At 39.8% G+C, this 12,676-nt stretch overlaps 1 protein-coding gene across 2 annotated transcripts in view; it reads left to right on the top strand.

Moving 5' to 3' along the window:
- Nucleotides 1–12,676, top strand: part of LOC132406268 (E3 SUMO-protein ligase PIAS4-like) — a 143,521-nt gene that overhangs the window by 86,104 nt on the left and 44,741 nt on the right. For both annotated transcript variants that reach the window (XR_009516120.1, XM_059991673.1), the window contains exons 5-6: nt 543–584; nt 11,541–11,631. Coding sequence is in view for 1 of the 2 variants with exons in the window: in XM_059991673.1 (XP_059847656.1) it covers nt 543–584; nt 11,541–11,631 (133 nt within the window). In the remaining variant the exon portion in view is untranslated. The remainder of the gene's footprint in view (nt 1–542; nt 585–11,540; nt 11,632–12,676) is intronic.

Here is a 12,676-nt window from a genome sequence, read left to right as displayed (position 1 = left end):
AAGTTTCTAGATTTGTATATTTTTCAAAATGGCTCTTGTTACAAATGACAGTTAAATTTTCAGAAAATGATTATCTCTCTTTGGCAATATGTGTGTGTGTCTTCCCTAACTTCAGGTGTATTTTTCTATATTAACAAATTTGAATATTGTCAAAAAATAACTTCATTTGTCCTGAAGTATAACCAGCATTTCTGTCACATCTGTGAGAAAATAGTGAACTGGGAATGTGCAGCTCTTGCCAATTTTTTTTTAAAGTATTACTTTGCCTTCATCTTAACTGGTTTAATGCAGCTATGTTCAAAGTCATTGTCTCCAATTTATAGCAGGCATGAGAAAGCTATGACAGTTGTCTGCTGATTATCACAGGTTGAATCTAATGAGCTCACGAATGATATAGGTTTGGTGACCTAGTCTTCCCATTTTGTACTCATTTTATTTCTTAGATATGAACTGTGATATAGAAATATTTATTCTGTGAACATGTGTGTAATTTCTAAATTTTGGCTTGCTGTAAAACATTAAATATATTTTATTTTCTCCAGGTGCTCTAAAACTGGTGTGCAGACAGTTCAAGTTCAGTTAAGGTAAGCAGTACACAGTTTACAGAACAATATAGTTTGGAATTGTGAGTAGATATGAAATATTTTAAAAGTAATTATAGGCACAGTAGCTATTGTTGTTCTTGCTTTGTAAATACACACAGCATCTTAATGAGCTACTGGTACCTCAACAATTGGAACGATAGATCTCCAGCATATATTTTAATTTACTGAATATGACTTTTATATGCAAAGAACCTATCTAAAATATTTTGAATTTTAGAGTAGCTTTGGGCTTTAATATCCCACTTTGTGGCGCAATAATATCAGCGCCAGACTCCGGAGCGAAGGTTCCCGAGTTCGAATCCAAGTCGAGATGAGCATCGAGCTAGCAACTCAGCCTTGTAAAAACAAGAATAGCTTGCTACGGAAACATCATCGAAAGACAGTGCCCTGATAACTCCACTGCCAAGTTAAGGGCTATTCTTCTTCTTTTTGGGCTTTAATATTAAGGTAGAAAGAGCAATAGATATTTCAGCGAGTCAGACAACATCTGTGGGAAGTAACAGATTTGACATTTTAGGTTGTTCTCCTTTATTTGGAACTCATGAACCCAAAATATGAAATGTGTTTCTCCTTCCACAGATGCTGCCTGCTTCTGAGCATTTCCAGCACTTCCCTGTTCAAATTTAAAATTTACAGCATTTGCAACATTTTGTAGTTACATTCTAATGTAGGAATAAAGGGATTTGATAATGAGGAACTGTTCTGTCATCCAGTTTTATTCTTGGCCAAGATGATTGAGAAATTAAATGATTGCTTTTTTCAGATTCCAGAAACTAGGTAATGTAAAGTATGATGAACTATTTACCCATTGTCCAGAGAACTGAGGGATTTTTGAATAGAGAGAATTCAAAATTAATCTCCAGAAATATTTCAGTAAGTGGTCAGTCTTTGGAGTATAATTCAATGACAGCAGTAGAAAGAACAATTAATTTTAATTCATATGAGTTATTAGTCTTGGAAATGTTTGGTTAAATGGAGAAGTAAAATATGGTGGGTAGAGCACGTAACTTCTACTCTTGTTTCTGCTGTTTTCCTTAGCCAGTAAAATACATATTTTTTAAAATAAAACATCTCAAGATCTGCATTTATATCCCTCTCACCTCAAAAACCATCTCCCAGTTACACATTCATTTGCTCCCAGTGCATGGCTTCAAGATTTACAAGCCTAAATACGTCTTCTCTACTTTGAGTGATTGTGGACCAGGAATTTGCAAGAGTGCATAGGAATTGCATTTTATTTCAGAGGCTTGTAGTATATCTTGAACTGTTTCCTCTGTCCAACTGATAACCCCTTTGCATCACAGGTTAGTGTCTCAGTGGATAGAAATTTGGTTAATTGCAAAGGGTTCATAACCTTTTTTTCTTGCAACTCTTTTGAATTACTTTGGCTACAATCTGTAAATTTCCTAACAACGAACTTCTGAATTATGTCAATGATCTTCAGATCTCACAAATGATGAAGGAACATAGATCAGTCAGGCGCAATGCCTTTTAAGGGATATTGCCATGGTTGGAAGCATGGCAGGAGAAGAGGAATCCAAGCCATGCTGAAACACAGAGGGAGGAGGCCTCCTCTACCCAGCATCTTGTTGGCAAATGTGCAGTCGCTTGATCTGTAGGCAGGACTTCTGTATTGGAGGCAGATCTCAATTGTTTGCAGTATCGAGACTTGGTTATCTGCAGACGCTGGATGCAGCAGAAGAATTTACAATTTTCAGAATGGATCAAACTGCATATTTTGGTAAAGCAAAGGGAGGTGGCATTTGTTTTATGGTCAATTCTCGTTGGTGCTCGGAAGTGGCAATTATGTCAAACTGATTTTTCCCCTGACTTGGAACACCAAATGCAGACCAGTCTACTTGCCTCAAGAGTTCTCACTTGAGATCCTGACTGCCTGTTATATACCACTAGTGGCCAGATATAAGCAAGAACTCGTGACTCTGCATGTTGACGTCTAGACAAGGAACAGCCTATCCTATCTCATTTCATATTATAGTTGAAGACTTCAACCACACCTGTTTGAAGAAAACCTTGCCAATTATCACCAACATATAACCTGCAGCACCAGAGGTTGCAACACACTAGACTACTGCTACACTACAATAAGGAATGCTTATTGTTCCTTGCCTAGGGTACACTTCCGTAAATCAGACCACTTGGCTGTCCTACTACTACCTGAATACAGACATAGCCTAAGAGGTAAGGCTACAGAAATTAAAACAACTCAGAGGTGTTCACTTGAGGCAGAGGAACATTTACAGGATTGCTTTGAGTGATGGACTGGGCTGTGTTCAAGCATTCATCTGTGGATCTGAATGACTATACTAACACAGTTGTAAATCAAAATCAGCGTAATCACTGGCATGTGTAAAATTTGTGAACTTAGCAGCAGCAGTACAATGCAATAAATGATAATATAGAAAGAACAAAAATAATATACATTAAAAGATTTGAGGTACTTTTCATGGTTTCAATGTCCATTTAGGAATCATATGGTAGAGGGGAAGTATCTGTTCCTGGATTACTGAGTGTGCACCTTCAGGCTATCAGGCTAGATGAGTGTGTCCCCATGAAATTGTTCAGAGTCTTCCCCATTCAGAAGCCCTAGATGAGCCATGAAATCCAAAATTTGCCAAGGGCCAGATTGGAGGCATTCAAGTCTGGAGATCAAGAATGCTGCAAGATGTGCTGATATGATCTTGGAAAGCTGTTTCATGGGCGAAGTGGAGACACTGCAACAAATTTGAATTAACATAGGATGTTCGACAGTTGTGACGGTTTGAACGCTATAACCTCCTTCAAAGTTAAATCAAGCGACATGGGGACAACAGGGCTTGCTTTCAAATGCCCTCAATGCCTTCTATGCTTGCTTTGACCATCAGAACATGAAGGAACCATCATGAACCCCCACAGCTCCTGATGACCCTTTGATCTCAGTATCTGAAGCTGATGTGTAGGCTGCCTTCAGGAGGAAGACTCCAAGGAAAGCTTCCAGCCCAGAAGGGGTACCTAGCTGTGTACTAAGGACCTGTGTTGACCAACTGGCTGTTGTGTTCACTGATGTTTACAACCTCTCACCTTGGCAGTGTGTGGTACCTGCCTGCTTGAAGCAGGCTTCAATTTAACCAAGAAGAGCGTGGTAACCTGTTTTAATGACTACGCCCAGTTGCACTTACATCCACAGAGATAAAGTGCTTTGAGAGGCTGGTGATGAAACATATCAGCTTTTGTGTGAGAGACAACTTGTAGTTGCTTCAGTTTGCCTACCAGAGCAACAGGTCTACAGCAGATGCCATCCCATTGGCTCTTCACACAACTCTGGAACATCTGGACAACAAAGGTACATGCATCAGGATGCCCTTTACAGCTTAACATTTAATACACAATTCCTTCAAAACTAATCAGTGAACTCCCAAGACCTGGCCCTCAGTACCTCCTTGTGCATTTGGTTTTTGGATTTCCTCACTTGCAGACCCCAGCCAGTTCAGATTGGCAAAATCTCCTCCACAATCTCCAACAGCACAGGTGCACCATAAGGCTGTGGGCTTAGCCCCCTTTTCTACTTACTTTCAGCCTATGATTGTAGCTAAGCACAGCATATTCAAGTTTGCTGATGAGACCATTGTGTGGACCATGTTAAGGTTGGTGATGAATCAGCATATTAGAGGGAAGTTGAACATTTGACTGAGTGGTGTCAGAATAACAATGTCAGCAAGACCAAGGAAGTGATTATAGACTTCAGAGAGGGAAACCAGAAATCCATGAGTCAGTCTTCATCAAAGGTTTAGAGGTAGAGAGGGTCAGAACTTTAAATTCCAAAGTGTTACTATCTCAAAGCACCCATCTTGTACCCATCATAGAAATGTAATTGCAAAGAAAGCATGACAGCACCTCTACTTCCTTAGGAGTCTGTGGAGATTCAGCATGACGACAAAAACTTTGGCAAACTTTTGTAGATGTGGAGTGTATTGACTGACTGCATCATGGCCTGGTATGGGTACACCAATGCCTTTAAAGGGAAAATCCTACAAAAGATAATAGATTAAGCTTAGTACTTCATGGATAAAGCCCTGCCATCTAAGTTTGAGCACATCTAAGTGACACACTGTCATAGGAAAGCAGCATCCATCATCAAAGGTCCTCACCATCCAGGTCGTGCCGCTGCTGCCATCAGGTAGAAGGTACAAGAGCTTCAGGTCTCACGCCACCAGGTTCAAGAACTACTGATAGTTGCTACCCTCAACCATCAGGCTCTTGAACAAAAGGAGATAACTGCATTCATCTGTATGAGATGCCCCCACAACGAGTGATCTCATTTTAATGACGCTTTATTTATCTTGTTATTTCATAGTCTCATTATTTACTGCTATTTATTTATGTTTGCGTTTGTATAGTTTGTCTTCTACACTCTGCTTGATCTTTCATTGAACTTGTTATAGTTACTATTCTATAGATTTGCTGAGTATGCCCTGAGGAAAAATAATCTGAGTTGTATGTGGTGACATTTGTTCTCTGATAAAAATTTACTTTGAACTTTAAACGTCAAATTGAATGATTTTGCAGTGACAGTATATATGGTAATATTCCAATGCCTTGAGGTACCTGGTATAAGTAACATCACTGTGACTGTGAAGCATATAGAGTAGTGCTCACCAACCTTTTTAAGCCCAAGATCCCCTACCTCGGCCCTAGTAAAAGGCAAGATCAACCCCACATCAATTAGTTGCATGCATGTGCACCAGGGCAGAAAAGACCAGAAGTAAAACCCCGCATCCCGGAAGTAGAAATAATATATAAACACTGGGGGTACCCACCCTTTTTTTTGCACCACGGACCGGTTTAATATTGATAATATTCTTGTGGACTGGTGGGGGTGGGGGGGGGGGTTGTTAAACACGACCGGAATACAGTGATACTCGAAGCAGGTTCCTTATGTCCAGTCTATTCTAGTTTTCGCAGCTCTCGGCTTCTGTCCCGCTTGCTCAGATTTTTTCCACTGAGTAAACTCAGCGGGTTCGTCTTGGACTCAGGATACTGAAGCAGTTTAGAGACATTGCCTCATTAGACAGCCTTCCACCAGACGCCTTGGCCAGGTGCAGCTGCTAGTGGGTGAGGTGAGAGGACAAGTTCAGGGATGGAGGTCCCCGTACTGGGGCCACGGCGGTTGTAGTCCAGAGAGCACGGCTGACCGAGCGAGGAGTGTAACAGGGAGTGGGCCCACCAGCTGACAAATATTTGTTTCAGTAGATCGCAGCTGCTCTGATACTTACAAAACACTGAGTCCCAATTAGGTCGTCTGCAAATATTTTAGCACCGGGTTCCCCATGAATATTGGTGTGCTAAACAGGTTTAGAGGCAGCGCTCCAGGACAGTAGCATCAGCAGTTCCCGCCAGCCGCCTGAGGCCAACCGGTGATCCCTGGCGCGAGGGTATTGCTGCGTTTGGTCGCCTGATGACTTCGCGTGGGTTCAAGTTCAAAAGTGGGCTGACAGGGAATGAGGAAAAGTGCAGCTGACTCATTTCATTTCCTCGTTGCCCGGTGGTTGGGGACCAGTGAATTACACTGTGTAGTGCAGGAGAGCTATACGCATGCACACTGGACAGAAAGAACGGAACTAAAACCCCGCAACCTGGAAACAATCTCTCAACAGTATTTGTGTATTTATTTTTCTTTTTTTTTCGGGATCAACTAGGAAAGTCTCAAAGATCGACTAGTCGATCACAATTGATGGGTTGGCGACCACTAATATAGAGGGTCCAGCGATCCTGCTGCCTAGTATACCATAAGTTTTATGCCAGATCTAAGGTCTTGAACTTCAATTACAATTGAGGAAGATGGCAGGAATATTAATCTACAGCTGCTGCAGTCAGACTAATTTATCTTCTTGAAGATTGCACTTATGACTGAAGTACTACATATTTTACAGCTTCTACTGTTTTTTTCATGAGTCCTTGTTATTTAGTTAGGATAGGGTCTTGACTTGTTGCCATGAGATTGAACTAAATAGTTTGCTCTGGGATGGTGTTAAGGGTGCTCATGTCAAAAACCGAGTTATAAATGAGAAGGTCTTTGAAGTATTCATTCTGGCAGGCATTTACTCCATCTCTGCCATGTTGACTCAAGGATGTTTGGGATCTGGAAGGCCTGAAGAGTACTGAAGAGACCACTCACTCATGGCTATCAGCAAGTTGTGATTTTCTCTAACCACTATCTGTTCTTTACATCACACAAGACATCTGCCTTCAGGTGCCTACTGGACTGCTTGTACTTTGAAGCTTCCAATCAGGAAAGCTCAACATTTACTGATAATTAGCTCTTTGATTGTTGAATGATTCTTATCAAACTTGTCATGGTTGCTCTTGATGGAAACAAATATGTCTTTGTAGGATGATTATGGTGAAACTGAGGGTAGCCCATAAGATGTAGACACTCTGGCTCCTGTTAAAGCTGTGAGATTACAGGTCACCTGTGAGGCACTAACTGATAAGAAATACACTTTTGTGAATTGGGGTTGATGTTGACCTTCTAGCAGTAGCTCTTCTCTTGCTGATGATGTTTTGAGCTAAGCTGATGGAGATACTCGAGTGGGTTTGGTGATGGACAATTCAGTAGTTTTCATTATCTGCCTTGGCAAAGGCAATGTGGTCATGTTAACAGCCCCTGACCAAAATTATGATTTAGTCTATCAGCTACCTGATCTCAGACGAAAAGTGTTGCTGTTATGTCTTGTAATTATCCTTCCACTAAAACAAAATAATTGTTATGACCTCTCTGAATTTTTCCTCAAACATGTTGGAAAATGTAAAATAAAATTTTAAATAGAAGTCGTAGATGCTGGAAATCAAAAATAATACCAGAAGGACACAAAGTCAGGGACCTCCTGAGTGGTGATAAATCACTGCCTATATAAAAGCAGACAGCTCATCTCACAGTGGATATAACTTTTGGCATTCCTACTGGCACGTTAAAAGCAAGTGGACGAAACTAGTTATGATCTCTTGATATTTATTGTTTTATTAGAATGGAGTTTAATCAAAAGTGTAATTACAGAAAAACAAAAATTCTGCAGATGCTGTAAATTTGAAACAAAAACAAAACTGCTGGAAATACTCTGAAGGAGGCATCTGTAAAGAGAGAATTAACATCTTGGGTCAATAGGAGGTCATCTGTTTCTCTCCAGAGATATTGCCTAATTTACTGAATATTTCCAGCAGTTTCTGTTTTCATGCATTATAAGAACCATATAACAATTACAGCACGGAAACAGGCCATCTCGGCTCTTCTAGTCCGTGCCGAATGCTTACCCTCATCTAGTCCCACCGACCTGCACTCAGCCCATAGCCCTCCATTCCTTTCCTGTCCATATACCTATCCAATTTTACTTTAAATGACAATATCGAACCTGCCTCTACCACTTCTACTGGAAGCTCGTTCCACACAGCTACCACTCTCTGAGTAAAGAAGTTCCCCCTTGTGTTACCCCTGAACTTTTGCCCCCTTACTCTTAACACATGTCCTCTTGTTTAATTCTCCCATACTCTCAATGGAAAAAGCCTATCCACGTCAACTCTATCTATCCCCCTCATAATTTTAAATACCTCTATCAAGTCCCCCCTCAACCTTCTACGCTCCAATAAAGACCTAACTTGTTCAACCTTTCTCTGTATTTTAGGTGCTGAAACCCAGGTAACATTCCAGTAAATCTCCTCTGACCAGAACTGTACACTGTAAATTTGGCCTTACCAATGCCTTGTACAATTTTTACATTACATTCCAACTCCTATACTCAATGCTCTGATTTATAAAGGCCAGCATACCAAAAGCTTTCTTCACCACCCTATCCACATGAAATTCCACCTTCAGGGAACTGTGCACTATTATTCCTAGATCACTCTGTTCTACTGCATTCCTCAATCCCCTACCATTTACCATGTATGTCCTATTTTGATTATTCCTACCAAAATGTAGCACCTCACACTTATCAGCATTAAACTCCATCTGTCATCTTTCAGCCCACTCTTCTAACTGGCCTAAGTCTCTCTGCAAACTTTGAAAACCTACTTCATCATCCACAATGCCACCTACCTTCGTATCATCTGCATACTTACTAATCCAATTTACTATCCCATCATCCAGATCATTAATGTATATGACGAACAACATTGGACCCAGTACAGATCCCTGAGGCCCACCACCAGTCACCGGCCTCCAACTTGATGAACAGTTATCCACCTCCCATCCAGCCACTGTTGAATCCATTTTACTACAATATTAATACCGAACGATTGAACCTTCCGTGTGGAACCTTGTCAAAGGCCTTACTGAAGTTCAAATAGACAACATCCACTGCTTTACCCTCGTCAACTTTCCTTGTAACCTCTTTAAAAAATGTAATAAGATTTGTCAAACATGACCTTCCACGCACAAATCCATGTTGACTGTTCCTAATCAGACCCTGTCTATCCAGATAATTATATATACCATCTCTAAGAATACTTTTCATTAATTTACCCATCACTGATATCAAACTGACAGGCCTATAATTGCTAGGTTTACTCTTAGAACCCTTTTTAAACAATGAAACAACATGAGCAATACACCAATCCTCCGGCACCATCCCTGTTTCTAATGACATTTGAAATATTTCTGTCAGAGTCCCTGCTATTTCTACACTAACTTCCCTCAAGGATCTAAGGAATATCCTGTCAAGACCTGGAGATTTATCCACTTTTATATCCCTTGAAAGTGCCAGTACTTCCTCCTCTTTAATCATCATAGTTCCATAACTTCCCTACTTGTTTCCCTTACACAATTCAATATCCTTCTCCTTAGTGAATACCAAAACTGTTCAAAATCTCCCCCATCTCTTTTGGCTCCACACATAGCTGTCCACTCTGATTCTCTAAGGGACCAATTTTTTTGCTATTAATATAACTGTAGAAACCCTTTGGATTTATTTTCACCTTACTTGCCAAAGCAACCTCATCTTCTTTTAGCTTTTCTAATTTCTTTCTTAAGATTCTTTTTACATTCTTTATATTCCTCAAGCACCTCATTTACTCCGTGCTGCCTATATTTATTGTAGATATCTCTCTTTTTCCTAACCAAGTTTCCAACATCCCTTGAAAACCATGGCTCTCTCAAACTTTTAACCTTTCCTTTCAACCTAACAGGAACATAAAGATTCTGTACTCTTAGCATTTCACCTTTAAATGACCTCCATTTCTCTATTACATCCTTCCCGTAAAACAAATTGTCCCAATCCACTCCTTCTAAATCCTTTGCCATCTCCTCAAAGTTAACCTTTCTCCAATCAAAAATCTCAACCCTGGGTCCAGTCCTATCCTTCTCCATAATTATATTGAAACTAATGGCATTATGATCACTGGACCCAAAGTGCTCCCCAACACATACCTCCGTCACCTGACATATCTCATTCCCTAACAAGAGATCCAACACTGCCCCTTCTCTAGTTGGGACCTCTATGTATTGCTGCAAAAAACTATCCTGCATACATTTTACAAACTCCAAACCATCCACCCGTTTTACAGTATGGGCTTCCCAGTCTGTGTGTGGAAAATTAAAATCTCCCACAATCACAACCCTGTGCTTAGTACAAATATCTGCTATCTCCTTACAAATTTGCTCCTCCAATTCTCACTTCCCATTAGTTGGTCTATAATACACCCCGATTAGTGTTACTACAGCTTTCCCATTCCTCAGTTCCACCCAAATAGCCACCCTAGACAAGTCGTCAAATCTATCTTGCCAGAGCACTGCTGTAATATTTTCTCTATGCAATACAACACCTCCCCCTCTTGTCACTTCGATTCTATCACACCTGAAGCAACGAAATCCAGGAATATTTAGTTGCTAATCACACCCCTTCTGCAACCATGTTTCACTAATAGCTACAACATCATATTTCCAGGTATCAATCCAAGCTCATCCACCTTTCTTACAATGCTCCTAGCATTAAAATAAATGCATTTAAGAAATTCTCCACTTCTTACTCTCTGTTCATCACTAACGGTGCAAACAACTTTAGAAGTGTGCACAATTTCTAATGTAGCAACATTACCTGCTTTAATGGTATAATTCTGTTAATCTAATAAAGGCAATGGACAGCTGAAGTTGTGCTTATGCTATGCAGGACAGCTTTTCAGAATTTTACTGTGGTCATGACTACTAATATTTTGGAATTTTGTATCCCAAAAATGAGTTGGAGTCACTAGGTTGTAAATTTCGATTTAAAGTATCGACTCTGCACTGAAGGAGTTGAGACCAGAAATAACTAAGAACAGTCTGTTTATCATATGTGAAGCCAGTGTAAAATTAAATCCTAGTTATTTGTAGATGAGAGCTAAGATAACTATTTGAACATGGTGTTTTGTTGAGTATTTCCCCAAATAAGATAGATGAAATAATGATCTGTTTCCACTTTTTTTTAAAACAAGCAATTTTTTCATGTTTTCTCACTTTGTAAGTGGATATATGCTGCAATCAGAAATTGAAATTACTACAAAAAGGGGAAAATATTCTGATTTTTTTCAGTAAGCAGTAGTACTGACTTGTCAAGAAAATTTGTTTTCTAATTGCCAAATTACTTTTGACTGTAACATGGAAGACAGCTGATCAAAACTAACATAATTTTAATTCTAGCAATGATAGAGCTAATATTGGAACAGCACCTTTTGTTTTCTGACATCAATGCCTAGCCAGCCACATCATTAGTAACCAGCCATCATTAGCACAAAATTAGATTAGCTGAGGAAGTTGGTTGTATTGTTTATGGACAATTGTGTAATGTTCAGTGCTTTTTACAACTATTAAAGAGCATGTATTGTTAATGCTCTTGTAAAAGGCATAACAGTAGAAACATTTGTAATTCTTTTTCTCAGTTAACCCTGAATGTATATTACTTTATTTTTAAGGATTTGTCATACAGACACTGAATTTATTCAGGAAGACCAGTATCCCCCCTACCTGTCAATAAAAGTAAACTCAAGAGTGTGTCCTTTCACGGTAAGCTTTTGTCATTGTCTTGCATGGGAGAAAAGAAAATTTCACAACTGGTTGTAAAACTTTGATAAACAAAGTAGTATATTTTATTTTGCATGTCTTTTTACTTTTTAAAAGGAATTGGTAAAAGTAATAGTGTAAAAGCAGTTGCTAGTAACAGTGGAATGAAACCTAACCACATTCTGAAATAATCTTTAAATACCGTAGATTCCGGACTACAGAGCGCACCTGATTAAAAGCCGCACGCTCTAATTTTAGAAAGAAAATCAATTTTGTACTTGTACAGGCCGCACTGGATTTTAAGCCGCAGGTGTCCCACGTTGTAATATGAGATATTTACACAGAAAGATATTACACGTGAGGATTTTTTAACTTTTAATTAAATCTGTATGGTAACATAAACAAATACATATTGCAAATGCTTTTTTTCGAACAGTGTCTGCAACACAGCTACTTTTAAATATACATACGTATCGGTAACACACAAATTACATTGCGTATACTTTTTTACTGAACAGTGCACGAACAACTTTCCAATATCTCCTAACGACTGGTAAAAAAAATATATATACTGCAGCCTACCAGGAAAAGTTATTGATCGCCTTCTTCATCTTCCTCCTGCGCACTAAAACCATCAAAGTCCTCTTCTTCAGTGTCTGAATTGAACAATCTCAGGTTCTCGTCACTCACTTCAGTCTCTTCTTTGTCGCTCTCACTTGAGCGCACGCGGTCCTCTTCATCACGCAGCAGTCCAGCCTTTCGAAACCCGTTGGTGATGGTGGATGTTGTGACACGGCTCCACGCATTTAGGATCCACTGGCAGACTTGAGTTAAAGATGCTCTTCGCATGCGTCCTGTTTTGGTAAAGGATTTCTCGCCGCTCGTCATCCAAGCCTCCCACTCAACGCACAGCGCCACTTTAAATGCCCGGTTCACGCTGATGTCCAGTGGCTGCAAATACTTCGTGGTGCCTCCAGGAATCACAGCTGGAATTGAGTTTGTACTCTTGATGGCAGCTTTCACTGAATCTGTTATATGGGCCCTCATG

This window comes from Hypanus sabinus, chromosome 16 (assembly GCF_030144855.1).
Source record: "Hypanus sabinus isolate sHypSab1 chromosome 16, sHypSab1.hap1, whole genome shotgun sequence".
Classification (NCBI taxonomy): domain Eukaryota; kingdom Metazoa; phylum Chordata; class Chondrichthyes; order Myliobatiformes; family Dasyatidae; genus Hypanus; species Hypanus sabinus.
Note: the sequence above shows the minus strand (reverse complement) of the source record. Positions and strands in the feature narration are given on the sequence as shown.